This window comes from Haplochromis burtoni, unplaced genomic scaffold, assembly GCF_018398535.1.
Source record: "Haplochromis burtoni strain Fernald_Lab_line unplaced genomic scaffold, NCSU_Asbu1 Contig_35, whole genome shotgun sequence".
NCBI lineage: Eukaryota > Metazoa > Chordata > Actinopteri > Cichliformes > Cichlidae > Haplochromis > Haplochromis burtoni.
Genome location: NW_024582396.1, coordinates 115,537 through 142,137, shown reverse-complemented (window position 1 = coordinate 142,137; position 26,601 = coordinate 115,537). Strand labels below are relative to the sequence as shown.

Sequence of the window (26,601 nt, the reverse complement as noted above, 5' to 3'; positions counted from 1 at the left end):
TCCTCCTGCTCTCCACTCTGTTGCCAGGGCAACAGTGGCCATCTTGCCGTGCCCCGTTGGTCTTGGGTACACATCACAGGCCGGTCATAAATGTGGAATGACAGTCAGAGACGAAAAGCAGAGAGAGGAAGAGGAGAGGGGGAAGCAGAAGGGTGGGCAGGAAGACTGACCAGAGGCAGAGACACTCACAGACCGTTTCTTTGAGATGCGTGAATAAAAAGAAAAGAAGGGCTGGACATCTTGGCTCAACCACATCTTTACCTACCAATAAAGATGTGCGATTTTCTTCAACACCTTTGTTAACATTTTGCCCACTCATTTGTGCCTTAATAAATGCTCTCACCAAGAGCCAATAATTAATATATTTAGTTCTAGACCTCTTTAATAGTGGGGATGGTCATGATTTTTGACTCCTCCAGTCTAAGTCTACGCAGACCATCTCCCAGCCAGCTGAGCGGTCTTCCATGGAGTCTGCTCCCTACATTCTTATATACTGTGTATGCATACAAACACATAGGAAATGTCCCAGTCATCTCATCATCCAATCAGAGGACTGCAAAAAAAAATGGACCAAATAGTCATTGGTTCAGTTGGAGCTGTAATATCTAACCCCTATAGGTCTGTGATTGGACAAACCTATGAATACTTAATACTTCCAATTTTACTCCGTTCATTGTGTACAGTATGAGTGGATGGTGGTCATTAACGCTCTGTTTTGACGTACCAGTGTTTGGATTAGACCCCACTGTGTTTTTCTCTGAATCTAAAGCACTTTGAACGTATATAGATGTAATCTGAGATTAATATGGTCCCATTGATGGTCCTGTTAATGCTATTGGCTGGCTGCTGGCACATATACAGGCAAGGGGCAGACTCATTACTCAGATTACTCCCAGTAGTTCTTTTATTGAATGTTGGAACGATTAAGGCATTTCCTTCGTGTGCAAATACTATATGGGAATGCAAGGATGTTAGCCACATTCCCGATGAAGGCCAGGGGGACTAAATGATGTAGTGTAAGTAAATATTCCAGCAGAAAGCGAGACAGGACGTCTGAGTTATATTTGATTGGGTTTGTGCAGTTATTCCTCCAACGTACCTGTCGTTCATTCAAGCATGAAGAGACTGTCATCCCTTTCTTGCTTTGAAATACGTTCTCCTCGTTTTCACTGGCGCCCACTAGGATGTAACACGCTACTACTGAGCGTCAGACCGATAAAGCGTGGCTGGCGCAGTGAGATGCTGCGGTACAAACGGGACAAACACACACGTAGCAAAAGACGACAACAGCAACCATGTCTGCTACTTCATCTTGGACAAAAATAACCTTTGAGGATACTACATGACCAGGCGCGGTGGTCGCGCACAGAAGCTGTGCTGCTCGTCTTTCCCATACTTCAATCACGTGATGCAGGCACCAAATCTTTACAGATTGTGCTGACAGCTATAAACCGAGAGAAAAGAGAAAAGGTGACAGACAAATATTACTTTCTTTGTTGTCTTCGTCTGTGAACTGTTCAGGAATCCCCACCCTACGGTAACTTGAGCCTAAGTTGCAAAGCAAAAAAGAAAGACTACAGAAGATCTACAAAAGCTCTGATCCAGTTCACAGCTTACATTTTTCTTTGAAGAGTCCTGATTGTGGGACTTTTTCTGGTCCCAGTCACCTAGTTAGTGCTGACACAATGAACCCAGCAAACACATGCACACCCAAAGGAGCAATATGGATTGAGGCAAAGACCTAGTGACTGCACCTGCATGTGCTGATTGTGCTACATCGTGAAATGCACTGAAATCACCCCCGGTTGGACAACAGGGACCTATCACATACATTTCACAGGTTTTTTTTTCAGCATTTATATCATCAGTCAGCTGCACTGGTTGCTTGTTTTCACATTAAAGTCTGTTAAATGAGTTTCAAGCTGTGCGTGGACTGCAGCTGCACCCTAGAAACTCAGTGCAGTGTTGGAACCCCAGTGGAGGGCAGGAAGACCTCACGCAACCTGAAGCTCAAGGGGGGAAGTGACGAAGTGGTTTCACTCTGCCTGTGACAAACCAGAGACACAACTCTGGTGAGAGTTTATGACTGCAAGAAAAAGCTACAGAGCCACAAAGTCAGCAAAGTCAGCAAGAAACGTGAGAGGAATGAGAGGACAAAAAGCTAACGTAGAAAGAAGGGAAGAAAAAATGGCAGAAAGGGCAACGCGGGTCTCAGAGAAGGAAGAGAAAAAACGAAGAAAATAACAGGAAAGAAGCGGCAGGCCCAGCGAGAGTGCTGCTCTGCTGCTTCGCTGGGTTGGGTTGGGTTACTCTGTGTGCACAAATACAAAAGATGAGTCACTTTGTGAAGAGCACACACGCGCGCGCACACACACACGCAGACATACAGCTTTAAATATAGCCTCATTATACTCAAATTCACAGCAAGTCCACCACTCTCTCTGTAACTTTCCCTTTTAAGTCCTGATGAACACACCGACATGTGCTCAGTCATGACAAATTATTACCTTTTCTTCTCCACTGCAACATTTCGGTGACCTTTTTCTCAAAGTTCTGAGAGCAGAGGCAAAGATTATTTTTAAGGAGGACTGTGGCGCAGCCTCCTTCTTTTCTTCCGTTCACTTCTCGCCGCCTGCCCCGCGCGCGATCGCGCACGCGCCTCGGCCTGCTCTTTTTAACATTTTCTCAGAATTTTTGTCGTCTTAAAGAACACTAATTACAGGCTTAAACATGCGGGCAACTGTAGAGTACACACATGCACCCCCAGCCTCCCCACTCACTCAGCAAGCGAACATAATTAAAGACTCGCTATGAATGAGAGAAGGAGGGGGAGAGGTTGGAGGAGAGTCGAAGTTTGCAAAGTTTATCTTAGGAGTTGAAATTCAGGAGGAAACTTCACACTGAGTCCCCGTAGTTCTCACTTTTGCACCTTAGCGTTCGACATGATTTAATAAACCCACACGCCGCTCTGCAGCCACTGATTTCCACATGACTTGTAGACACAGGAATCCTGCTTGACACAGATGATCCATCATCATAAACCTTTAATTGCCTTTAATGTTGTCAGAAGCATTTTATCAAGCAACTCCTTCTTGTGTGACAGGAGCCGATTTGCAGCCATTTAATGCAAGCAATCGCTAACCTGACATTATCTCTTTCACAACATCTACGTCTGTTTATCAAGGACAGACAAAAGTGATTCGGTTATTCGTATCATTACTGCCACGAGTCTAAAAGTGTTCATTCTGTGCATTCTTGAAAAAGTAAGTGGGGGGAAAAAGACAAGAAGTTGCACTAATTCAGGCAGTGATACAGAAAGCCAGATGACTGTACTGTACGGCAAGTTCATCATATATATCTTTTCCTTATCTGGCTTCACTTACCCTAACGTCAGTCAGACTAAGTGGCCACACAAAGGTGGTTATCAACTCGGCAAATCAACCCAGCATTTTCCAGTCTAGCTATCAGCTTGTTTGCATGAAAGAGATGGTGAACAATCACAAACATGGATAGGTTTAGCGGCGGCAGATTTTACAAGCAATGAGAAAACTACACATAATACAGACTCAAAGCAACACAGTTGCGTGTTGCAGGAAAAGTGGTGTTCAGTAAGTGCAAAAGTGGGAAAAACAAAGGCTTGTAAAGCCGGTAAAAATGCTGACTGTGTGTCTTCCCGCTGCCCCGTGATTAAAGCCCAGGTAGATCTGATGTAATTACACCTGTGTGTTCTATTAGAAGAATGCGCTGTTGGGATGAAGGCTTTCTAATAGTGTATGAGATCATTTCACCCTGAATCTTTCAGATGCAACCGGCGATGTCAAGGTTATTTTTAATGCTCTTAAACTTGAGGGAGGAGGAACACGCCCTCATGTTGGATGTTGGCGACTGTGGCTTAGGAGGGTCATCTTGTCAAAGCATGCTTGGGCAAGATACCGAACCCCTGATGTCCATGATGCATCCATTAGATGATGGGAATACAAAAAAGTGTGTGTGATTGTAGTAAAAGGTTCCATTCACGGTGTTTTGCATCCATTTTTCTTTCTCTAGCTTCTAGATTGGCTAAAGTTTATTAGGCTAGTTGCAGCTAACACCACATTTTGAGTACAGTTATTAATACAACCTTTTAAAAAATGCAGTAAGACTAGTCAAACCCCAGGTTTCAACCGAGGAACAAAAACCCCACACAAATCTGCTCTCTGTTTGTAAACTGATTTCAGATTTCACAGATTTGCAAAAACCTACTGTGACATGTTTACAGCTGTGCCAGAATAATTGGCTATTTTGATATCCGGTATGTGTTTTTCAGGTTTTTAATTAAGATATGCTTTTTTGTTTGTTTTGTTTTTTGAAGCAGTCACAGTTATGCTCCATGTTTTCAGTAAAAAGAAAGAAAAAGAAATCAGTGTTCATAACAGAAACATGTTAGGCATAAGGTCCATGTGCCATGTGGTAATCCGAGTGATCATTTCATTCATGAATGCGCCCTAAATCACAGTGCAGCACATTACCTGTAGATGCATGTGTGCTACCTGTAGCATTGAAAAACTGGTTGTAGCAGTTAGAGGTGGGAATCACCATACATCCCACGATACGATATTATCACAATACTTAACGCACGATACGATATTATTGCAATTTTTTAAAATATTTTGCGATATTCAGATTCTGTACATAAAGGTAAACTTTATCAATATTCATTTTATCTAATATCAAAGTCTCACACTCAGTCTTTCTCTCATTTCAGTCAGTTTTATTGTTGACAAACTGAACGGTTTGTATTACAGTCTAGTCCAACTTAACTGAATGCACCCATCTGGTACAATTACAGCTATTCTGAACTTTCACAATTTATGAAAACTTTGCAGCCCATTCAGCAACTGAAGAATTTGAAAGTAAATTAAAACGAAATATAATTTTACATTAAATAAAAAAGTTTTAAGCTTAATTAAAATAAAACTTGTCTTAAATTAAAATAAGTAAACTGTCATTTTATTGCTGCCAAAAAAAAAGTTAAACACATTTGGACAGTGAAGGAATGTCAGGATTCTTGCTCAGAAAAAGGATCAACATCCTCTGAAGTCAGAGCACAAAAACCTTTTTTTGTAACAAAATATCGATTTCTGCTGTCCCTGTATCGATACATTATTAGCAAACAAAATATCACGATACTACACAGTATCGATTTTTTCCCCCACCCCTAGTAGCAGTTAACAAAATATAAAAATGTCTCCAAAACATCCATTCATCCATCTTAACTGCTTATCCATTTTAGGGTCAGGGTCAGTGTGTGTGAATGTGAAGAGGTCGTCCATCCATCACAGGCTAAACACATAATACTAATCGCCTGAAGTGCCGCCCACTGCTATGATGTCTGCACGATAATGTGGAGGTTCGCTGGTTTGAAACAGTCTTCAGAGTGTAGTCCAATGGCTCTGTGCTCATGTCTGAATACCCTTCACTCCAATATCCAATAAGAGAAACGCACAAGACTGACAACTGCTCGTCCACAAGTACGATCCCGGCCTTAACTAACTATCTCTCACTGGAACCATTTAGCTCAGCCGTGTTTTTTTCGTCAGAAGGTCAGGCAAGCATTCAGAGATCCACACACTGAAGCTTGTGTCAAACACAAAGAACTCATTTTCTACATGAATATTATTTATTCCTTTTTCCTCGTTTTACTCGTGTGACAGTAGCTAACCCATGAGAAGGAGCTTGTGTGTTTTGAATTTAGACAGCCATTAAAGTCATGACGTCATGATGAGTTTGAAATACAAATGTGCTTCTGTCAGATGTTCAGCACAGGTGCTGGAACCTTTAGTATCGTGTTGGCATGTTTAGATTTTCTTTTTAGGCTAGGGTTGGATTTAGTGGGTCAGAGGTTGTTGAGGTTGCACAATTTACAGAGCTGTAAAAAGAACTTATGTTTCTGTGCTAAAACTCTAAATATAGATTTTTGAATTGAACTCTTTAGCAGCCTTTGGACAGCCAAGCTTTCTTGAATGCGCCACCAAGAAAGCGTTTTCTCTGATGGTGAACGCTCCATTAGGAGTTGATTGAACTAAAAGCAAAGTGCTGGATTAACTCCAGATTGTAGCTGCTTGAGGAAAACCTCTTTTCAAAATGTCAGTGAGCTGACAAAAGTTCGGTCCCTTAAAGTAGCAGCAGGCCTACAGCTACAGGTACCCACGACCCTTTTTCTTAATCAAACTTTTCCACAACCGCGGCTGCTTTGTGTTTCCAGACTTTTCTGAACTTTCTTGCTCCGTTCACAACTCTTTCCAAGTCGTTATCATCAAACTGCTGCCTGCAAACTCCCTCGTCCCCCTCTTTCCGTGTTTGCATTGCTCTGTCTCTATTTTTAGCTCTCTCTTTCACAGATTAGGGGTCTATTTATAGACCCCCTTATGATGTCCAATAACAGGGCTCTCTGCAGGAGAATGGCAGCATCACAAGGATTCACACACCTCCCACTTGGCACTGAGCTCTCTCACTCTCTCTCTCTCCTGTTTTGCTCAGTCCTCCCATCCCATCCCTATGTTCTCCTCCTCCTCCTCCTCCTTTTTCAGCCGCCCCCTTCCACCCCTCCGTCTATCCATGGTGGAAACTGGCACCGAGCCCACAGTTACAGTGGAAACTTTACGCACAGGAAAGAGCCTCATGTCACCCTGACAGCCTGACAGTGCGTGCACATTTTTAAAAAAACGGCATCTTACTTACAAAAAGAGACGGTAAGGATATAAACGTCTACCTACACATGGAGAAAAATAACACAACCTCCATGGCGCTAATACACCACACTCTCCTTTTTAGTGAGAAATAAAGCAGACGGCAACATAGATACGGACAGATAGGATGTTTTTTCTTCTTCTTGACGTTTGCCCTCCTTTTAAAAAAGAGGACATTACATAATTCTCAAAACACTTCCTCTCTAAGCCAAGAGCACTCTGGCGTTTTATCACACGCACACACACATACACACACACACACACACTTGACATATCCAAGCAGACAGGCAGCCTGTTCGGGATGTCTGCATCACAGTCGCTATGACAACGGCAGGAGAACAATCCACAAAAACAGCCACTTGGTGGGAGGAGCGAGGGGGGGAGAGAGACAGACAGACAAAGAGAGAGAGAGCGCTCATGTGGACTGTAGCTGTACCAGCTCGGGCTGCGTGCCATTTCTTTTACCAGCTTCTCAACTCTGCTTCCCCTTCAGCGCAAAAAGCGCCTCCTCACCAACGGGAGAGCTGCGTTTCATGTGCCACGAGCGCCGTTCCCCTTCTTTGTGCCTTTGTGAGTGTGAGAGTTACACAGAGTCACGCTCAGAGAAATAAATGCAAATACTGGCCCGCTGTGGGGTTGCGTCACAGTCCCCACAGCTGGATCATTCAGATTCTGACCACTCACATCCAAAGCAGCCACTGAGACTCGTTTTGAGATGTGCGTGCTGTCACCAGGCACACTACAGCCGGGCTTCCTGTTTTAAGAGAGTGATTATCTGTGTCACCATGCAGGACTTACCCCATGGGAGTCTTTGCTGTCCCTGTGGGTACATAAAGGGCAACAGTGCAGATGCATTCATACACTGTTGTTCAAAATTGTATACATGTTCAGTCTTCCACCTTCATCTTCTTTTCAGTAATGCTATCTAACAAAGCCACTTCAGGTGCAATGCAATTACAGCGCACATTGACTAACCTGGCGCGCGTGTGCGTTTGCACATTAGTGATTTATATTGTTATTTAGGTAGTTTGTGACAAATGAATGACTGAGCGCCATGATCAGCTTTGTCTCCCATCCAGGGAATGAACTCCATATTTACTGAGCTCTGCATATCATCACACGAATGAACCAGTTCTCCACCTGCTGCAGGTTCTGCTTAGAGTGGCCCTCCAGCTTGCAGCAGCTATCAGGAGCAGAAGAACTGCAGCTACCAGCTGCAATCTAAGACCCCGGTGACCGTAGGCCTCGTTCGTCTAGTGAAATCAGCTGCAAACTGGAGGTTCAGCCTAACCAGTACTGGTTCACCCACATGATGCTATTTAGAGTGGACCTCCAGCTTGATGGGGTTTCTTCTCATACAGTGAGGAAATGAGGCCTTAAAGAATGAAACAAGTGCTTCTTTTTCTCATGTTAACTTCAAGAGCAAACTAAGATCTGAAAGAAGAGTTATTTGTCATAATGAGATTTTTTTTATTATTTTGCACAAAATATAGATTGCATGTCTGCCAAATTGCTAAACACAAGTGTGAGAATTTTACAATAGGCCTAGGTTACATGCACCTCTGTGATTCTACATCTGAGATATGAAGAGAGCTTTAGACGTCTTTAGTATGTCTAAAAGTTATGAGGGATAAGGTCCGCTCCCAGAGTGATTCCAGTCTGATTTAAGACATTAAAAGTAAAAGGATCTCGCTCTCTTGCTGTCTGCGCGCTGAAAGGAGTCGGCATTTTAAAATACCACATTGTTTTTATTTCCCCAACCCATTTTCTTCTGCACACAGGTGTAATGAACTGGAAAAGCAATGATGTGGAAAATATACTGTTAATGTTCCAAAAATATTTAGCGTATGTGCAAAACAAAGATTAGGACTTTTCCTTCTCTCCGGGGACTTCCGCTGGCTGACAGTTAGGATCCTCGAGGGGGGCTTTCTTTGTTATGTTTCGAGCTGGAGTCATTAAGTATCCATTAAAAAAAACCCAATGGCTCCTTAACTGTCAACAAGCCGAAAATAAAGCAAGAATCCCAGACTCGCTGTTTTCACGAATCGGGAAAAGTGTCAATTACAAAGCTTTAAAAAGAGCATAATCACTGCTTTCCCCTGCGTTCAGTCGCATTTTAAAACTGCTACAACTTCTCACAGACTTTGAGGGCATTATCACTAAAGAGTTTCAGCTGAGCTTTAAGCCTCTAACTCCACAAAGCTTGCTTGACAAAAATCAAACCACGTCTGACCCAAATCTGCTCAAAATCTTCAGGGAAATGTAGTTTTTTTCTTGGCTATTTTTAATACTCTGCAATCATCCTGTGAGTTCCAGTGCTTTGCTGATACACTGAAGTGAACGGTTTGTGACAGCAGAGAGCTGGGTAAACATCTGCCGATCTCGTCTCCTCAGTAGAGTCCTCAGTCTCTGCCAGAGCAGACTAGAAGGCACAGAGAGGAGGAAAGGGAGGTACAGATAGCAGAGGATGAGAAGATGGTGGGATCCGCAAAGGCTGACAGGCAGAAAGACGGGAGAGGGGGAGCGGGCGATGAGCCTGAAAGGTGAAGGCAGAAAAAAACTGAAAAAACACGCACTGCCGAGAGTGTCGACAAGAAAGAAGTGAAGTCGGGTCACAGAGCGTGTAACAGACACACTAAGACGCACACAGAGACAGACGAAATGACATACTGTAGATACGCATTCTTGCAAAAGGCAGTAAAACTTTCTGGAGAAACAATACTACCAGCCAAGTGTCATATCCACTACTATCAAACTGCACAACGGTATCTTGGGAATCTCCAGCACTCCGTCCAGCAGGGCCGCCGTTTATAGCAGGAATGCAGCGACGCACCAGTCGTCGCTGCCTGTTTACATTCTCTGCGTGGCGGTCGTGACACCGCGCTGACAGAGTTTCAAGGTCCCAGAAAATAGAACGCAGTGTTTTGCATTAGCATGCACTTAAATTTTCAAGGAACGGTTTAATATTTAAAAAATTTCGGTTTCTGTAGGAATATTTATGACATCATGTCTGTCATTATATGCCTCCTTGCTAGATTAGCTTAGCTTAGCTATCCTTGCACTCACTGTACAAGAAAGAAATTTAGGCACCAGAGGTATTAAAGGTATTAAAGGAAAAAAGTTTTTACCCTTTCTTGGAAAAATAAAGTGAGCGGGTAGGACTGGAAGCTTCCGGTCTTTATGGCGTCACATTTATGATAAAAGTGGTGCAACTTGCCTTAATCTCAGGTGGTCATTCTTTAAATATCATCCCCTGTTTATTAATGAATCTTTGTGCTGCACCTGTAGTTTTCCAGAAAGTCCCTTCAGATTAAAATCTCTGTAACAGAGAGGCGAACAGGGAAGTGCAAAACTCATCCAAACAAAGGGATGATCATAACAATAATCAACTGTGTGACTAATGAAAAAGTAAGGTACCTTTTGGCCCACTTGAACCTATATTTAAAGTATCTGTTTTCTCAATTTAGAGATTCAGATTTTTTTTTTTTTAATTTAATGTGGAAAATATAAACCAGGCATCCTTCTCACTCACAGCTGTGATCATCATACTTGAGTTTATGTTACCGTTACCGTCTGGCAACGTCGCCATTAAATTACGTGACTTTTCTCCGAGTCTACTGTTGAGGGAACAGCAGAAAGAAGTGGCACCTGTAGACGAGCCGACTGCACGTGTGCTGCACTCTTCTTGTGGTTTGTTTCCCAAACGGAGGTTGAGCATTTCGTGTGAGATTACTTTGTAGCTGTTGATTCTTTGTCAGACGATGTCTAAACTCTCGTTCACCCTCCTCCAGGTCTGCACAAACTCTCACAGTTTTATTCATTCTAAACGCTTTCAGTAATAAACAATATAAACAGTTGAATTCTTCTATTTTCTAATAAATAAATCATTTGAAATTTTGCATAACCTAAAGAAGCGCAGTGAATAGCAGTCAAAAGTCTTGGCTGACAGTTTGTGATTCTGACAACTGTATTTGATGAATACAGTTAATACCACACGGTGAGAGAGAGAGGGCAGAAAGTGAGAGTGCTTTTGAAAAGAGCAGCTGGCATGTTTCCTTGGTTGTGATCGTTGTTGCTTCTATTTTAGGAACCATCCAGGAAGTGATCTAGAGACAGGCTGCTGACGGAGTAATTCAGCTCAACCAAACAACGCTCAACTCATCGCGAACCAAAACAAGCACAAGTGAACGTAGCAGAGAAAAAGAGGGCAGAATAACGAGGAGGGAGCAGCACATCTGGATCTTTCTGTGTATATATCTACTGTTTCATTTACTTCTGGGAAATGCGTTAGGCGCTGTAGCACCAGTGTGCTACGCGGTGCATTTGATCCAGTTTCATCATGACTGTTCAGATGTATTATCTCTTGCTGGATTAAATCTTGACAGACTTGACCTTTTCTCTCCAACACATTTTGTAAAAATCAATTTCTCTAAGATTGCATTTGACAAGTCTTGTAGCACCGTACAGCATGTTTCAGCCACTGGATACTGATGCCTGTTACCCTTCACTATCACAGGGGTGGGTAGTTCATTCTCAGCGTTGGAGGAAATTAAAGGGATGAGTCAAGTTCAGTTAGAAAATGGCTTAAAGGAGCCACAATTTGCACGATCGCAACAGATTTTTACCCAGATTCGGGATAGCCAAATCCTCTTTAAGTACACAGCTCAAGACCTCCATGCTGTACTGGCTTTCTTTGCTAAAAAAGGCTAAAAACGAACAAGGATCTGCGAGGAAGGCTTGTGTAAATGCCATAACCTTGGGAAACCCTTTCTTAGAGCTTAATTGAAACAAAAAAAATAAATATGTCTACTTTTCCGAAGCTCTCAGCGGCATCTGAGGGCAAATATGGACTACATGACTCTCAGAGCTGCTGTGCTGCTCAAACCACAAGACGTTTTTGTCTCTAATAGCAGTTCACGGATCCCCACAAGTCAATTAATTTAACAAATTGCTATAAAAATATACCAAAATACCATTCTTTGAAGTTAATTCCTGTAAATGCTGATCCTCGAGGGAAAAAGCACAACAGTGAGCTGCTGTGCGTTTTTATAGCATACTAAAGTATTGTTTTCTCTTTACAGTGTGTCAGTGTGTGTACGAGTCCACGCATGAGGTTATAAGGTTTCACTAACAAAGGCCACGTGACAGAGACTGCGGTAGAAATTAATCACATCTGGCCTGTGGATATGTCTGATTAGTAAACCAAGCAATTAAGCGCTGGTGAACCTGCAGGCGGTACCAGAAATGTTTGGTGGTTAGACGAATTATTCATATTTTATTCATACACATGTACCAGTTTACTCTAGTTTCTAAAATTTTCGCAGCTAAGCATTAGTAGCAGGAGGCTGCTGGTGCTAACAATGCTAACGTTAGCCTCACACTGCACACTAATGTGACGTGATGTGCAAGAGTGCAAGAGTCAAGCATTTCAGAGTCGTTCAAAATGTGATTTAGTCATTGAATAATGTGATTAACGGCTTAAAATAGCTCTTAAACACACGCACAATACTTTCGTGGCCAATGTTTAACTGTGGCTCTGTCAGATTTTGCTCAACCATCAGTGCTCCTGAGTGTTTTTGAACTTTGAGACTCGCAAATTAGTCTCAAACCATTTAATGTACTAAGAAATGATTCACCAGGAAGATCCATAATCTGGTCATAATCTTCTTCACTGTGTTATAATGTTGAATGCAGCTGCAAGAAACTACATTCATGGCATACAGGTGAAGCCATGCAAGCTGAGATCCTGCTCAGAAGAGATACCCATCCATCCATCTTCTTACACTTATCCTGTCCAGCGTCGCGGGGGAGCTGAAGCCTATCTCAGCTGTCACAGGCCGACACCCTGGACAGGCTGCTAGGCTGACACAGAGAGGCGTTCACAACTATTCACACGTACAGCTGATTATGAATCACCAATTAACCTAACCCACACATCTTTAGGCTGTGAGAGGAAGCTGGAGTACTCATGCAAGCCTGATGAAGAACATGCAAACTCTACACAGCAAGGCCTCAGCTGGGACTTCAACCAAGGACCTTCTTTCGATGAGGAGACAGTGCTAACCACGGCGCTCCCGCTGCCCAAATGAGAAGCAATAATAAGTAAAGTTACAGCGTAGTAAAAGAAAAAAAGCTCATAATAATCTTTTACTTGTACTGAACACAGCAGGAATATTAAAAGGACAGTACTATGGTAAACAAACAGCATGTAGCTTATTTGCCTTAAAATAGGAAACCTTTTTAATTAACTAAACCGTGAGAAATGGAGCTCCACGACGAGAAACCCGCACAAGAAACAGGCAAACACCAAGTTTAAACCCAGGTCCCTCTGTCTGTGAGGCCACCGTGCTAACCTCTCAGCTACAGCATGAAACTGTAACGTTTTCTAAAGTAAGAAGCTGTGAGGTTAGATTACACTGTGAAATAAACTCAAAGCTGTTGATTAAATCTGCAAAGATCCGTGCCGGGAGAATAGAGGTATCAGAAATAGGGGACAAGATTATTGTTTGCTAGTTTTGGGCAGCTGTAGCGGTGTGATTGAACTTTCTCTCATATAGAGACAGAACCAAAAAAAAAGAAAAGGAAAGAAGAAAAGTGAACAAAATCACAGGACTTCCTGGAAAGTTCTGAAAATATATTTGTGAAACTTGATTCCAGCTATCGGCTCGTCCTTCTCATGTTGGCTGCTGTGGGGCAATATTTGGTGAGTTTACACTATTTGCACAAGTAACGTGTGGAAAAAAAAAAAGGTCAGACACGGCTTTAGATGCAGGAAAATCCAGCTGCCGATAATTTGCTGAAATTTAACAGTGAAATTTGTTCCAGTGCCGCGTGAGGCGAAATAAACCAGCCAGCACTGACAACATCTGCCCCTGGGCCCTCGTTTTCAGCCAGATGTGTGTGCTTCTGTGCAGCACTGACGGTCTCCAGACAATCACTGTCATAGGCAGCATGTCGGTCGCGCTGCTGCACATTCTAAAGACTTCCAGGCTGCAATCACCAGGTAAAAATCAGCTATCAGTCAGCGTCGTAGCACGCCGCTAACTGTTCCACCACACAGTTAATATCCTCGCTCACACCATCCCGCTCTTCCCCACTGCGCCTCGCTCCCCCTCTTCCTCCTTATTGCCCTCTGCAGTATTATCAGATAATGTGTGTGTGTGTGTTTTTCCTCCTGCACTGCAGCCACTGTGGCACAATTACCCCAGCTGCTCCACTAATGGCTATTGATGCAGCTGAGGGCCCCCTGCACACAGTTGCACACGCAAACATTCATAAAAAATTCATGACGCTGGCTCGATAGGAAGGTGCGGGGGATCTGGCCGGCACTGGAAAGAACAACAAATGTCATCTAACAAAGGAGGGAAGAGGCACACGATACCAGCTTTAACATTCAGCAACACAGAAAAATGCAGATGATGTTCATATGAACAACGTTAGCACGAAGAGCCGATGGGTTAAGTCCAGCGTGCAGTAAAATCCTGTGTCTACGTGCCTGTGTGTGCTGCAGGAGCACATGTGGTGGGTAATTCCCTCTTAGCACAGGATTTCTCCCTGACACCGGCCTACGTGGAGAAAGCTTTAGAGGGCTAAGCCTGCTACCTGAGACTGAACCGGAGATCACCGGAGGCATGGAGCGCAGTGATGGATGGAGGGAGGGGTGGCATGGTGGAGGGGAAAAAAGAAAAGGGTGGATTTGAATGACTGAAAGGAAAGAAGGGAGGACAGAGTGTAAGGACGACAAAGAAAGGTCAAAAGAAGGTAGGAGGAGAGAGACGATCAACAAAGGACCAAATTGCGTGGGAATTAGAAGCAGTCACTGTGCGATGGGCACAAATGAGTAACAGGAGGAAAACTGGAGGACAAACAAATGATTTAAAAGTGCCACGATACTGTTTTTCTTTTTTGTTTGTTTTTTGGCGGGGAGAGTGAAAAAGTGATGGAAACTGTCCCTGAGTTTGACAAATCAGTAAGAGGAAGGTCAGAGGGTTGCCGCCCGCCACCAACAGGAAACTGAAAACTGGTTGTCAAAGATTAGGTGATATTTCCTCTGTAGCTACCCTCAAGTGTTTCACTGTAAATGCACAGCAAGTCAGACTAACATGAAATTAATGTGTGTCATTCAAATAAGCTTCAAAAATGCCAAAAAAAAATAAGAGCTTTAGCCTTGAACAGAAAAGTGTTTCAAAGTCAGCTCGACATAATTTCACATTATTTCTACATTCTGACACCTTATGTTGTTTATTTCATTTACATTTCAGGGCGAGATGTTGAAACTTGTTACTTTGCATGTTTATATTTAAGCACGTAGACTTGAAGATCTGGCTGCAGTGTTTTTAGACGTCTCTTCTCTGCTGTAAGCTCCTCCCACCTTACAAACGTCACATTGACACAAACTATAAGGAAGTCAACACTAGTTTCACACGAGATTCCATGTCCGCTCTCCCAGGTGACAGTCCTCTGTGTCTTCCTTCACAGATGTGCTCTGAAAACACATGTGATTGGCCAAAGTCTTCTGCTCTGTCTAATCTGACTAGATTATCTAAAGCCTAAAACAGAGCCCACAGGAGGAGCAAGAGTCTAGTTAATGTTCTAGTTTAAGGTCTGTTAACATACCAGCATGCTGTAAGCCACGCTAGGGCCAAAGGAGGTTAAATTATCGGGATCTCGTGTAAACAGTGGAGTTACGCATGAAGTTTTCTTCTGTCATCTCCCATTAATCATGTCATGACTCCACAGATTTATCGTGTGACCTTTCAGAAGGGTTACGCCGCTCATTGGGAACCAGTGGACTAAACTAACTTTCAAGTCTCCACCATAAGCAACAGAAAAAAGGTGCACACGTGCAGATGTAGCAGGATATTTAAATCTAATAAGAATATAACACATTCTTCTGCACTCTTAATGAAGACAAATTTTGAATACAATAGGTTTTTTTTTTCTTTTCCACTGCTGCTATAAAGACAGCAGCATTTGCATATGATGAAAATGTCATGTGGCGTTATCTGGTGGCTAACAGCTCCGGCAGAAATGCTGGAATCATAGTACAATACTTGAATTCACAAAGCACGAGGCAGATAAGCGAGTTCGTAACAATTCCAAAGATCAACACCGGCAAGACTCGGTTTAAAAATAACAAGTCATTTTAATACTCTGCCAATTTCCCTGCAAGAGAACAAAACAATTACACCAAGATCTTGTTAGAAGGTTGTCACAGTACGTTTCCCTTCGAAGTTTTAGTAGGAGTGGGGCCTATTTAGGGGAAAATGTTGGAAGAAATACTGACAACCAGGCACACTGAGGAGTTTTTGGTTGAGTTTGTATTGTGGCCACATTTGGTATTAAATTCCCAAATACAGTGGTTCTTTTCTTTCTTAGTAATAAGAAAATATTTTTAAACTGCTGCCCGGGCCTCGCTGCAATTTCTACGGTTATGTGGAGGAGTCGACTCTACCCCTTCTTACTACTGGACTGCAACCTTCAGCAAACACAAATGTGGTCCCATCTGCTGCAGACAAAGTGTGTTGTTACAGTATTTCCCTAAAAACAAACTCTCACAGTATCTCTGCACCCTCTCCTGTGCACACACATGTATGAATCCATATGTGGCAATGTTCCTGTTCTGTGTCCCAGTTTAATAGGCAGAGGGAATTACATCTTTATGACAAGACTCCCTTACTAAGGCCATTGTTTTAGAAACCCTGTTTAGCTGTAGAATGGTTTCTGTGTGGATGATGCTTAGCTCGCAGAGTGCTGGTGTTTGAGGAAAAAAAGCCACAGCCAAAATGTTTTTAATTTGGTGTGTGTGGTGTGTACAGATCAAACTACCAAGTCAGACGCTACATGGTAAAACAGCAAATTGTTCATTCAGTCTTCACAGAGAGAGTTGTAGCCGTCACCATTCCTTCATTCTGACGTTTCTAAGTAAAGCGCATTTACTCGCAGAGGATCGGAGGGGACCCGGGCATCTCCGATAACCACCTCATCCATATTTTACCAACTCAGTGTTTGTGTGAGTACACCAGGGGTGAAAGCAACAAAGATGGCTTCCCACCATCCTGCTATCAATAATGCAAAATCTAAACTGCCGCTGAGTATTGCTCCTTTAATACTACACTTACTGACGTGAATACAGTGGAGAAAGCGAGCAGCCTTCTGGCACAATCCAAACAAAAGGCAGCGCACAGGCCAGAGAGATAAGACAACAGATACTCGACTCTTTCCAGAGGTTTGCTGTTTACTTAGTGAGACTGCGCCATTTTTACTGTGAGAGGATAATAGTTAATGTTACAGAGAACACAGAACTGAACTTTGGCTAACCTTAGACACCATGAGCTATTGGTCATATAGACTAAGTGTGAATGCAGCAACTCGGAACATTTGTCTGTCTGTTAGCAGGATTACGCAAACACTCCAACACAAAACCTGTTAAAGTTTCATCACTTTTATTCTAAACTGCATGACGGGTCCACACTTTCTGAGTTATTTTGTTCCATGATGTCGTATTTATCTCACGGAGCTGGATTATTTTTCATGTTCTGGCCCCATTGACACAACAATTTCTTAACTTTTGGGATGATTACAGTACATCTTACCTGATCTTATGCTTTTGCTGATCTTTATGCTCTGTATATCTTATATAGCAAACAAATCAGAGAAATATCACTTCTTTTATGTAATGGGTTGGTAGCTAAAAACATTGGGAACTAATATTTTAACATTTACCCATCTATCCAGTTGACATTCATGCCAATTAATAATATGTAAGGTGACGACTTCAGCTAAAGAATTACAATATTTCCCTCTGAAAGTTACTAAAATAGGAAAAGATTCAATTCAATTTTATTTATTGTAAAGTAAGGTAAAACCCTACAAAAGTACTGGCTCACCTACACATGACACCTAACATGGAAACCCGTGTCGTGAAGCTCCCAGCTCACATGTTTTGTGCTGATGTTAATGCCAGAGGAGGTTTGCAGCTCTGCGGTTCCTGAGTCAGCAGAGAGTTGGTGACTTCTGCACACTACACTCCTCAGACCTCGCTCTGTATCTTTACGTGGTCTGCCACTTCATGGATGAGTTGCTGTGGTCCTTAAACGCTCCCACTTTGTAATAATCCCACTTACAGTTGTTATAACCAGGAGGGAAGAAATTTCACAAACTTACTACCGGTGCCTATAATGAACACGTGATCATCAAAATTGCAAATTACCTGCCTGTCTGTGATTAAATAATATGTCAGCTGATGGTTTCTGGTTCATACAGTAAGTGCAGAAAATTATAGGCTATAAAATCAAAGCTTGGCCATTTTAAGTCTTCCACAATTGAAAATTACAGCAGACAGTCGCCAAGCCTTCATTATGACAATAAAAAATATTTAATTCACCTGGATTTGATTCTCAAACATGTTCTGCTGTGTATACAGCATATTAACACACGGTAAAGAGCAAATAAAAAATGTAAAAACAGGGAGATAATCCTGTAGCTCTTCGCTTTTTTCCCTTCAGCAGTTACCTACAAGCAGGTGGGTCGACTGAAGAGGAAACAGCAGTGTGGGTTTTAATGCCTCTTGTCACATGTCACCTCACTTTCTGTCATCCATCCAAAACTGGAACAAAAATGCCCTAAAAAATCAACTACAGTCAAGCTGAGAAATCTGTGCACAGAGTAGAAAACAGTGACTTTACAAAGCAGCTGCAGACTGTGAACACGTGCGAACGCCTTTGATATGGAATCGACGATTAAGGGATGAAGGTTTTCTAAAAGTCATAAATTTGAAATTTAAATGATTTCTTTCAGCAGGTGAAAACAACACAAAGTTGTAAATCCTGTGAAAACAGGTAAGAAAACGTTTGAGGCCTGAAACGCAAACGTGACGACCCTCTGGATCCCTGTACGGGCATCAAAGAGGAAGAACTCTCATCGAGAACGATTTATTACCTCGGATTAGCTTTAAATTTTATTTTGAAATCCTTTTTGTTTCAGCTAGTTAAAACTTTCTAAAGAGCCAAGAGTCCTCTGAATATTCAAGGGTCTCTGCAGATTGTGTGTGTGTTCCTGTAGAACATGTGAACAAGCGTGGGAGGAAGGGAATGTGGTCGCAGCCGCCCCAAATCAAAAACATCCAGAGCTGTGTGCATGTGTGTGTGTGTGCAGGGACTCAGGGCCGAGGGTGAGAAGGAGCAAGAAAAAAAAAAGAGTGACAAAAATGTCTTGATGCTTCTCAATGGTCATGAGAATTTGCATAATTAAGATTAAGGAACTGACCTCCCAGCCCATTGTTCCTTCAGTGGGCTGCTTTCAGTCATTATGCAAATGTACTGTTTATAAGATTGAAACCTGCAGTCAGCTGAGGCTGAAGAAGTCACTTGGATGAGTGACGAAACGTTTCTCCCACAAAACGCTGCGTCCAGATGAACAGAATCAACTTTTTGGAGAGTGACAAAAATGTTAACACGGAGCACGTGAGAGCAGAAGAGAGGGAGTTAAAAAGGAACAGTCAGAAAAAAAGCAGAGGGAGTCAGTCAAATTAGCGTGTAATGAGTTGAAAACAGCATGACTGTGATGTCACGGGTGTTCGCCGACGTCACGCTCTGCGTGTGTGCCTGCGCGTACTGGTGAGTGTAAGCTCCTCGCCAGCACGCTGGTTTAAATATAGCAAATGGGCAACGGTCCCAGCTGACTTTAACAATGCTATAGCTACCAGGACCATGTACGCTACATTAGTGCTTTACTAACGCTGAAACCAGAGAAGTGTTGAACAGAGGGAGGGAGAGAGGAAGGGAGGGATGGCCTCAGATTCATGAAAACTCAGCCGCCCACACTCAGGCCTCTGCTGCCAAGAGTCGAGCAGGACAACAGTGTGTGTGTGTGTGTGTGTGTGTGTGTGTGTGTGTGTGTGTGTGAGTGAGAGAGAGACATTCCTCTGCGAGGAGAATGCCAAGGAGCGAGCAGAGCCGAAGACAGACTGTCCTGAGCTACTGTGTTTTAGTGGAACTAACGAGCCCCTTGCTGTGCACCTCGGCCTCGCAGCTGCAAACTTGTTAGCGACGAGGTAATCAGATCTGACTGGATGTTTTGTCAGAAAAAAGTACGGGTCACGATTCTGCTTTTAAGCAACATCACGGCCCATTGGATCGGAGACACGTGCCTCTGACTGAAAGGTCACGGGCTGGATCCTCGCAACATTCCCCCTCCTCCCATCACGACGTCAGCAAAAACGCTAAAACACGGCAGCCACTCGTGAACGTGTTCTGTTGGAGGTAACGTCTCGTCGTGTTAAGACATTAGATACACCCGAATCAGATTTGTGTGTCACTCCCTCATTATCAACATGCAATTTTCACTTTTAGACTTTCGAATTCAGTTGTCATAGAAGGGTGGAAAAAAGCAAGATTACACACTAATTTCTCTCCTGACTGTGGTCTCAAAGGCCCGAGCTGCCATCACTAATTCTCTCCCCACCAACAGATGTAATGAACAGCTTCACACCTGCTCCCTGTGGGCTGTCAAATGTCATTCTGGGAAGATGAACGCATCAAATGGATAAATATAAGGGATCATACTGACATCATGGACTTTAATATTCAGCAGTGGAAGAATATTGACAAAAATTTCATCTGTTATCCAGTGACTGAGCTGTCGGTGTTAACGTTTCTGACACTATTTAATCTTAAAGGAGGAGCAGAGCTGCCCAAACCCTAATCAAAAACACCCCCATCTCATTAAAATAAAGCAAAGAAATGGGCGTACACGGTGGCAAACTTTCGACCCCTTGCTCAACGGCAGATCATTTAAAACAATCATAACACAAACACAAGTTTTATTTCATGCTGAACGGGATACGGAAACAAAATCACCAACCAGGTGCAAAGATTTTAAATCTCAGAAGCGTATTTGTTTGGTTTCATGGATAAAAATGTTCATGTTTTTAACTGTATTTCAACAGGAAGTACATCTCGTGTCTGCAGCATATATGTTGTCAAAACAACACAGCGATGACTCGCCCTAAACAGCAGAAATCAGTAAGTGGTATTGCTTGTGAGGGTGCTAATTTGGCAGGGAGAAAAACAAATGATTTCTTAAATAGAGTACTGCTACTAAGATGTGGTCAACTTGAGTATGTCATCATCATTCAACTTCTGAGGCGAAGGAACGCAGCACAAATCGATCGGCTGCCTGGCGTTTCTCTGTTTGGAGTTTGTATAGTTTCTCCTCCCGCAGTCCAAAGACATGCAGGTGTGGTTAGCCGCTGATTCTAAATCACCTGTAGGTGTGAAGATGAACGGTTCGTGTCTCCCTGTGATGGACTCGTGACCTGTCCAGGTTGCATCGTGTCTCTCACCCTACGACAGCTGGGTTGGGTTCAGCCTGGCTCTGTGACCCTGAATTGGATAAGCGCTTCAGACACATGAAGTACAAAAATCTGCCACGAGTATAACTTTAAGCGCAGGCTTTGGAGTGAGCAGTGAAATGATTTACCTTCAAATGTGGTCGTTTTTTTAAAAGTAGAAAATATTACATCTGTATACGGAGACTATTTGCACATTTAAGACCAGGCAGACTGATAAAGATGAGTCCAGTGACACAAAATGCTGGAAGATTTGGCTCCAAAAACCCAAATAAGTAGATTAGAGGTGATGACAATGTCATGAAGTGCCATGAGAGTGTGTGGTAGTAGGGTAGGAGGTAGGGCAGTTAGTCAAAAAAATCCAAAAAACACTTATAGAATTGTAGAACGTATTCAAAATTCTTAATTGTGCAGCAAGTGTGAGCTGAACTTTGACCTTTGACCTAACACAATTTGCATATCTGTTCATCTCTCTTGACATATTTTGTCACCATGTGCAGGATGCAGTCCCAAAGCTTTACAGGTGTGCACCTGACCTTGCAGCAGGTCTCATTCTGTTGTAAAATGGTCTTGTTTGTTGATCGTACAACTACAGCAGCACATTTTATGGAACTGTGCCTCACCTACTTAGTAACCCACAGTAACAATGTTGCTACTAGCCTCTGTATTTCTGCTGTACTTGCATCCCACTTGACACGGTTAGAGCTCAAATTTAGCTTTATGTGTGTTGACGCTATGACGGTCCAGATTTTATCTATGATGGATTGCGGGCTGAAAGCGCTGATCGTACATGCTCACAGAAGGGGTGAAAACGCCTCCTCAGACACTCGGTAAATTTAGCTTCTGTTTGCTAATAAACATTTATTGTTATCATAAATTATTGGGCCATCTTTTTTCCTCAGCATTAGTATAGCCTAGCCTAAAAATCAAACACAAGAAAAAATGCCTATAGCTTGCTTGCTTCTGATTGGCTGCTCCTTGTAAACAAAAGATTTAAACCAAAGGTGGGTGGGGCATATGGTCATCTGATCCCAAAGATGACCATATTAGGGATCTCTGCCTTCAGCGACATCATGCAAAAGCCAAAAGCAGAAAAAAGTGTTCAGAGCAGTATTAAACCTGAGATTCTGGTTTTATTTGAAATCTTGACCATGTTTAAAGCGAGTATCCTGTATTAACAAGGAAATGTGTAACAGGTCCAGTTTAATATTAACTAAGCATGAATATGTTGTACTGATAGCCATGGTAAGTGACAAAATCAAAACTTTATTCATTCTTCTTGGAGGTTGAAAGAGGAGTTAATAAATAACTTCATTGTGTTCAGCTTTACCTCAAGGAGATAAATGCGATCGTCTGTCTGCTGTGAAACATTTATATACAGTATACTGTCTTCACTGCCCATTATAACAGTTGGTGCACAATTAAGAAGTGTTTAATATGTAAATGAGCGTTCAACTATTCCACTGTTAGTGTAACATGATATATGGATGTTGACAGAAAGCAGAAAGGCAGCTTGGTGTTCTGCAAGCTACCCTCTCATTATCCGACAATTAAAAGTTTGGAAGTGTCCGTCTCGTGAAAGTGAATCTCCAGACGGGCAAACAGTTGGTTATACAGGAACTACCACATCCCAGGCCCCCTGTACCCCGAGCTTTAGTTGGCTGTTGGCTCTTTAAATAATGTCTGAGTGCGACAGAAAAGGTCTCACTCAGACACACGGTGTCGTCTTCTTCTCCGGTCTCACTAATAGTTAGTCTAGAGACACAAACACCCACTTTCCATGATTACAGGCTTTCCCCGACCCTGACGTGGGTGTGTCTGAGAACCATTAGACCAAAGCACAGTGTGCTGAGATGAGCATCACAATACCAAATATAAAAGATTACACTGACACAGTTTGGATTTGGTTCAGAAAGACATTATTTGCATTTGAAGGTATTTAACTGTATTGCTGCTTTTGCACTTTAAACTGGCTGATGTTGGGGTTTGGGGTTTTTTTGCACACTGTAGGCATTCCTGACATTCTTCAAAGTGGTGATTACTATACTGGCACTCAAAGCCAACCTGTAGTAGAGCACAAACGTTTCACAGCTGAAGTGTGTGTGAATTTAGTCTCATGATGTCAGCTTTTCATCTTTTTAACTAAATCGTGAAATGATTGTGCTTTTTCAGCCAACACTATGTTCACAGCACACCCTCCCCATACGGTCTGCAACATACACGCTACACATTACGGCCTCTGTTGAAATTGTGCATGCACATCTGCATAATCCCATCATCGGAATACTTGGCTTTCCTCGAATGCCTGCTTGTGAAGTGACTACATACAGCCATCTAGCTGCAGCTCCCTTCTTCTGAGGGGTAAAACGGTGAGGGATGGGAGACTTTCCTTTTAATCTCCGCGACTGCACACTGCCAAGAACTTACAATGTAACATAAAGAGGGTGCTAACACACAGCTCTGTGTGTTTCAGCTATTGAATGCTGTGTTTGCGTACAAGCTGTCGCCATCAGTGAATGGGAAAGGAGCAGAGAGAGAGACGGAGAGGGATGCCACTGTGCCTTTAAGCAGTAATCCTTCCATTCTCGGAGCATTTGTTGCCGGCCATCTAATGGGCGGTTCGGTTTAATGTCCACAAGGGCCGCTGGGAGCTCCTGCACTATTAAAATCCCTGCCGCTCGTCTCATGCTGGAGCTGCTCTGGTTTGCTCTTAAATAACAAGCGAGGCTGCCTCAGAAATTAAAAGACGCTCCGTATTTTGCATTTCAAAAGGGGGGGAACTGGGCTCATTGCAGCAACAAAAGGGATAACAATGTTGACATTCCCCACATGCATCCTTTGGTCTTTTCTAAAGGAAAGTAGAGCCCACGGGAGACGGGGAGCAGGCAGGGACACCACACAGTTTGCCAGTGTCTGCCTACAACCTCTCTCACACAAACAGCCAAACACCGGGAGTGAAGATCTCTCACAGCCTGGACAGCCACGAGCAACTCACCAGCCCTCCATATGTTACCACTGCCCCCTACCAACAGGAAAACACCCTAGCACTCCTATAAAACCCACTCTGACTGTAATGACAAATGACAAGTGCAGTATCTTCACAAGGGCATGCAGCTATTGAGGCATGTTATGCGATCGCTGCATTCACGAGCGAACCTGAAGAGCTAGGAGTTAATGACAGTGTAACAAATGTTCACAAACTACTGTGGCATTCATCTGAAGTCAGCTGGCAGGTTGCTTTAAGTCCGTGGGTGGCTTTGATTGTGTGTGTGTGTGTGTGTGTGTGTGTGTGTGTGTGTGTGTGTGTGTGTGTGTGTGTGTGTGTGACACTGGGGACAGACTGCAGATTTTGAGAGTATGTGACAAAGGTTACAGTGCAGGCTGGAGCATTAACTGCTGCTGCTGCCGAGAGCAAGGAAGCAGTGTTGCAATGCTAATGCTCTCCTGTGTTGCAGAACAATTTCCACCCAAGAACAAGAAAGCAGAAGTTGTTTTTTAGATGCAAACACACCGCGAGCCATCCTCCAGAAGTTACTGACTAGTTTCAGAACCTGACAACTGAAAGTGCCCCCTCCCAAAAAACAAAACAGAAAACACTGATCTCGCAGAATAAGATCAAATATCAGTTGCCAGGCTTCTAATTTCCACACAGAGCACAATCCAAGCCCCAAACTGCAGCCTGTTGGCTCCAACGAGGGGCCGGACTTCTTTGTAAACAAAAGAACTTGGAGGAAAGAAAGTGAAGCGAGCGCTGAGAAAGAAAGCAGCGATTAGCGAGCATGTTTTCAACAAGTTTTCTGAGTGATGAACAAGAAGAAGCTGTGCAGCTTGCTTGGGGTTGGGGTTGGGGGGAGACTGGGGAACAGAGATGGAGGGGAAATGAGCGAAAGTGTGTCGTGTTTGTGTGTGAGTTGTAGGTGGCCGTCGCAGTCAGCTCGTCCTTACCGCTATGAGCGTGTTATTCCTCTGCTCCGCGGAGGACGCAGAGTCCGGGTCCAGCTGCTTGCTCTGGGGCTGCTTGGTGCTGCTGCCGCTGGCGGACTTTTTGGCCCTTTGCTCCAGAGTCCGCTGGTACAGGTTGACCGTGTCCCTGCGGTCTATCTCCATCTGCTCGGCGTGGGCTTGCTGGTACCTGTTCTCGCAGGTTATGTGGTGTTTCCTGCAGCCCTCTATCCGCTGCCTCAGCCTCTCCACCACCGTGCTGTGCTTAGGTATTCCCACCACGCTCGCGGCGGGCCCCATGCTCGCGGCGGCCGGGTTCATGCTGTTGTTGATGCAGATACTGCCGTTGGGTCCGGCAGCGGGGGAGGCGAAGTCCCCCATCACGGGGCCGAGCGGCGGCTATTTTGGAAGAACTTTTCTCCCAGTTAAGCTCAGCGCCACCGCCGCCACCTCCTCCTCCTTCCACCTCCACCTCCACTCCACCACCTAGAGTCCGCTTTCTCTGCGCGTCCTCCGCCGGCGAAAGGTCCCGAGCAGCGGGCGGAGGATACGGCCGCTGAAGAAGAGGGCAACAACCGGGAGTGGAAGGTTTAAAGGGCTGCGAGGCTCTCGGTCATGCGGCTGAGCGTCTCTTCTTTTCTTTCCAAGTGCTGAACACAAACAACACAAAGCCCCCAAACTGAATTCAACAATAAAGCCGCTGCCACGCTGATAAGAGCAAAAACACACAGCGGTTCAGCGACGGTGCGAGTGGGCACCCAGCGCTCATATGCGCACAAACCGTCCCGCAGAGGAGCAGCGGCGGCTACAGCAACAGTCCACTCTCCGGTTCACCGTGCCGTCCTCTGAGAAAAAGTTTTGCTGCCTAAACCGAACGGGCTCCAGAGTTTCCCAGTGAACTTGCATCTCATCTGGTTTTGGTTTGAAAGAAATCCCGGGTAAGATGTTGTTGAGTTGGGGGGGAAAGCGCACAAGCGCCTTCGGTAGTCCGATTGTGAAGCAACCAGATAGTAGGACAGACGGCGCAAAACGCGGATACGGGAAGCAGTGGCGGAAGTCTCTAGTCACTGCCTGCCACCATCACAATAATCAGGTCCGCTTCTCCACCATGCCAGCGGAGTGATATCAGGAGTTTAGTAAAAACCAGCTAAAGGCTGTGCGAAGAGCCCGATGGTGGAAACCAGGAAAACACGGAGTGGAATCCACCAGGGGACGTGTGACCTGTCCTGAGCTGTTTTAACGGGTTAATAAAGGGTTAAGAGAAAGGTTAACACATTGGAACTTAAGGGAGAAGCACGCAAAGAGACAGAAACTGCGTTTAGGGGGTAAAAAGAAGCGCAAGACTATACAACACGAAAAATGAGCCGCAAATATAGATGAAGAATCAAAATGTTAAATGTCTTTGAAAATCTAAAACTCAGCAGAAACGAGTAGGGAAAAAAGCCCAAACACAAGAGGTAGTTTCAAAATTTCATTAAAGTCAGCCATAGTTTAAACTTGCAGGGGTGGTTGGGCTTTACTGTTTGGAGATTTATAAATAAATTATTATCATTTGATTCTTGCGCATAAGATCGCATCATA

General features: G+C 43.7%; 1 protein-coding gene across 1 annotated transcript in view; it reads right to left on the bottom strand.

Moving 5' to 3' along the window:
* Nucleotides 1-26,180, bottom strand: part of maml3 (mastermind-like transcriptional coactivator 3) — a 130,811-nt gene extending 104,631 nt beyond the window's left edge. The window contains exon 1 of the mRNA XM_005919144.3: nucleotides 25,024-26,180. Coding sequence (XP_005919206.2) covers nucleotides 25,024-25,401 — 378 coding nt within the window. The 5' untranslated portion in view covers nucleotides 25,402-26,180. The remainder of the gene's footprint in view (nucleotides 1-25,023) is intronic.
* Nucleotides 26,181-26,601: the final 421 nt, after the last annotated feature.